The sequence below is a fragment of the Carlito syrichta genome, unplaced genomic scaffold, assembly GCF_000164805.1.
Source record: "Carlito syrichta isolate Samal-C Ts95f unplaced genomic scaffold, Tarsius_syrichta-2.0.1 Scaffold309100, whole genome shotgun sequence".
Taxonomy (NCBI): domain Eukaryota; kingdom Metazoa; phylum Chordata; class Mammalia; order Primates; family Tarsiidae; genus Carlito; species Carlito syrichta.
Genome location: NW_007253196.1, coordinates 96,092 through 100,238, shown reverse-complemented (window position 1 = coordinate 100,238; position 4,147 = coordinate 96,092). Strand labels below are relative to the sequence as shown.

Here is a 4,147-nt window from a genome sequence, read left to right as displayed (position 1 = left end):
GTGGTAGCGCATGCCTGTAATTCCAGCTACTTGGAAGGCTGAGGCAGAAGGATCGCTGGAGCCCAGCAGGTCAAGGCTGCGGTGACCGGGAGCGGCCACTGCACTCCAGTCTGGGTGACAGAGTGAGACTCCCACTCAAAAAAAAAAAAAGAAAATGAATGCTGCTTCCTTAATCTCTTATAAAGAACTCTCATATCATTCTTTTAGGCAGATGTCTTCATGTGGCTGCCTGGTAATTTTGGTATACTTTTTGGAAAATAGACCGTGAACATAAACCTTTAGTTTGGAAAGACCTAGAGCCAGCAGCTATTCAGGATGCTTTAAGCACATATTAGTGAGCTTGAAAGTGTATTGATAGGCTGAGCTCGGTGGCTCAGCCTGTAATCCCGCGCCTTGGGAGGCTGAGGTGAGTGGATTGCCTGAACCCACGGGTTCAAGACCCGCCTGGGCAACTTGGCAAGACCTCATCTCTACAATAAATCAAAAAACTAGCCGGGTGTGGTAGCGTGCACCTGTAGTTCCAGCTACTTGGAAGGCTGAGGCGGAAGGGTCACCAGAGCCCGGCAGGTCGAGGCTGCGGTGGCCGGGAACGGCCACTGCACTCCAGTCTGGGCGACAGAGTGGGACTCCAACCAAAAAAATAAATAAATAAAAACGAAAGTGTAATGATATTGTGCCCATTCCATACAGGAGCAGCTGGCTATATATAGCTTGTGTTTCTCTGGTAAAATTATGCATAATTTTGAAATTTTTATGAATTTCAAATGTTTAAACATACCATTGATTAAATGGAGCATTACTGCAGTCTTGCTACTCACTGGTGGGTGACCTGAGTCTCAGTTTTTTCATCTATCTTAGGGCCTATATTAGTTTGCTGGGGCTACCATAACAAAATGTACCATGGATTGGGTGGCTTAAATGTTTTTATTTTGTCACTGTTCTAGAGGCTAGAAGTCTGTGATCAAGGTGTTGACAGGGCTGATTTCTTCTGAGACTTCTTTTCTTGGCTTCTAGATAACCGTTTTTATGTTCACATGGTGTTCTACCTCTCTTCTCTTTTTTTTTCTTTTAAAGTCGGGGTCTCACTCTGGCACCCAGGCTGAAGTACAGTGGCATGACCACGACTCACTGCAGGCTTGAACTTCTGGGCTTAAGCTAATTGCTTGAACTCCTGCCTCAGTCTCCCAGGTAGCTGGGACTACAGGTGCATCACCATGCTCGGTTAATTTTTTTTTTAGTTGGAATCTTACTCTGTTGCCCAGGCTGGAATGCAGTAGCATAATCATGGCTACCACAGCCTCAACCAACTGGGCTCAGGTGATCCTTCCACTTCAGCCTGCCAAGTAGTTGGGACTGCAGGCACGTGCCACTATGCATGGCTAATATTTTGATTTTATAGAGATAAGGTCTTGCCAAGTTGCCCAGGCTGGTCTCAATTCTTGGGCTCTGGTAATTCTCTCGCCTTGGCCTCCTGAAGTGCTGGGATTACAGGGATGTGACACTGCACCCTGCCCTGCCCAGCTGATTTTTTTATTTTGGTAGAGACAAGGTCTTACTGTGTTGCCTAGGCTGGTCTCAAACTCCTAGGCTCAAGCAGTCTCCTCAGCCTCCCAAAGTGCTGTAATTATAGGCACAAACCTGACATTCCTCTCTTTTAAGGATGCCAGTTACTGGATTAGGGCTTACCCCAATAACCTTATTTACCTCTTTAAAGATTCTATTCCCAAATTTAGTCACATTCTGAGGCACTGGGGGTTAAGAGATCTTCAAAGGAATTGGGGGGGGGGCATGATTCAGCTGTTGCAGGGCTCATACCTATTTTGTATTATTGTTACTAGTTCATTGGTTGTAAAAGCTTAGAAAATGCATGGCATCATTAGACGTGTATTCCCTAGAAATGGGAGGTATAACTTCAGAGACCTGTGTACTTTGAGAAAATTTCCTCTACTGAGAACCCAAAGACTGTCTAGGATAGTCAGATGCTAGAAAAAGTTCATTTAGATTGTAGATTTTTAAAATCTATCTCCAGCAAATAAGGGAGTGCATGATGGAAAAAAGCCCCTGCTGGGGGCTCTTCACTGGTGAGTGACCTGGATCCCTGATAGCCCAGTCTTCCTTTGGTTGCTGATTCCAGATGTGCTTTTGCAAATATTCCTCCTTTCAATCTAACTTCCCCTGTCTGCTCTGTGAGATCATAAGCAAATAAATGTGATAGTTTCTTGTCACCATGGTGACTAAAGGAGCACAGCCTGGTCCCTTCCAGCTGCACTGTCAGCTGTGCTTGAAGGAAGGAATAGCCTCCAGGAGAGTCCAGGCTCAGAGTCATGAAAAACCATGTGTCAGGTAATAGTGGACAGCAGTTCACAGTGCGATCTCTAGGAATCTGTCTTCTACCTGTTAGTCTCAAGGCACATGGGTAATCAGGGACCCCCGAAGGAGAGGCTGCTGCAATCCCCTATAACTTTTTTTGCAGTGAGTCCACTTGGGCTTTGCCAAGTAGATGTGAAGATTTGCACATTCTAAGACCCTGCTGCTGCTCTTCGTTTCCCAGGAATGACCAGCGGCATTTTCTCTGAAATTTCATTTCCTCAAAATTGCTATCTTCAGAATTTAGCTCCGTCTCCCCAACCTCGTTTCACTTTTCTTTCATTCAGATTCCTTTATAGACTGCTTCCCCCCCATACTTATGTACTTTCTTACTCCAACCCAGCTCCCTAGGTGAATTCCTGCTAGAAGAACTAGCCCTAATTTTACCTTTGAGAGATTTATTTTCAAATTCTGTTGTCACAGTCACTCCCACTCATCCAGAAAAAGGGCAATTTTAGACTTAGTTGTCCCCTTCTTAGTGCTCATAAAAATTATTTATTTATTTGTTTATTATTTATTTGAGTCAGAGTCTCACTCTGTTGCCCAGGCTGGAGTGCAGTGGCATGCTCATGGCCACCGCCGCCTCGACCTGTTGGACTCAGGTGATGATCGAAGCTTCCACCACAGCCTTCCAAGGAGCTGAAACTACAGGTGGGTGCTACCACACCCAGCTTATTTTTTATTTGTTGTAGAGATGAGGTTTAACCAAGTTGCCCAGGCTGGAAAAGTTATTTTTCACTTTCATAATACTTTAAAAAATTTCTTTGGCTGGGCGAGGTGGCTCAGGCCTATAATCCCAGAACTTTGGGAGGCTGAGGTGAGAGGATAGCCTAAACCCATGGGTTCAAGACCAGCCTAGGCAACTTGGTGAGACCTCATCTCTACAATATATCAAAAAATTAGCCAGGTATGGTGGCACGTGCCTGTGGTTCCAGCTACTTGGAAGGCTGAGACGGAAGGATCACTTGAGTCAAGCAGGTTGAGGCTGCTGTGGCCGTGAGCATGCCACTGCACTCCAGCCTGGGCACCAGAGTGAGACTCCAACTCAAAAAAAACAAAAACAAAAAACAGAAGTGTCTCGCTATGTTGCCCCAGACTTGTCCAGACCTCAAGTGATCTTCTTGCCTCAGCCTCCCAAAGGGTTTAGGATTACAAATTTGAGCCGCCACGCCCAGCCTCATTCAGCAATGTTTGTAGTCATGGTTTCAGATTAGAAATTGAGAGAATGGGAATTACCTAAAGGAGAGAACTAATTTGATAAGACTTCAGGCCCTTCTACTAATACTTCAACACAATCAGCTTCACTTTTCTCCATTTTTTAAACATTGAGATTCCATGTCAGATTTGATTGGAGGAGGCACTCTGACAAAAAAATTTTTATTGTGGTAAAATATACGTAACAAAATTTGCTATTTTAACCATTTTTTAATTGTACAATTCAATTTAAGTATTATTCAGTGGTTTTTTTTGTTTTTTTTTTTTTTAGTTGGAGTCTCACTCTGTCGCCCAGACTGAAGTGCAGTGGCCACTCCCGGCCACCGCAGCCTCGACCTGCTGGGCTCCGGCGATCCTTCCGCCTCAGCCTTCCAAGTAGCTGGAACTACAGGCGCGCACTACCACACCTGGCTAATTTTTTATTTATTGTGGAGATGAGGTCTCTCCAAGTTGCCTGGGCGGGTCCCAGTGGCATTTATTGTACTTACTATGTTATGTGACCGTCATCACTATCTTTTTTTTTTTTTTTGAGTTGGAGTCTTACTCTGTCGCCCAGACTGGAGTG

The 4,147-nt window shown here is 44.8% G+C and overlaps 1 protein-coding gene across 3 annotated transcripts in view; it reads left to right on the top strand.

The window, feature by feature from the left end:
- KPNA6 (karyopherin subunit alpha 6) overlaps positions 1-4,147 on the top strand; it is a 67,751-nt gene that overhangs the window by 32,181 nt on the left and 31,423 nt on the right. The window contains exon 1 of one of the 3 annotated variants that reach the window (XM_021716950.1): positions 2,237-2,343. The exons of the other annotated variants lie outside the window; for them this stretch is intronic. Within the exon in view, the coding sequence (XP_021572625.1) occupies positions 2,325-2,343 (19 nt within the window). The 5' untranslated portion in view covers positions 2,237-2,324. Of the gene's footprint in view, positions 1-2,236; positions 2,344-4,147 lie in introns of those variants that run through there. 3 annotated transcript variants of the gene reach the window in all.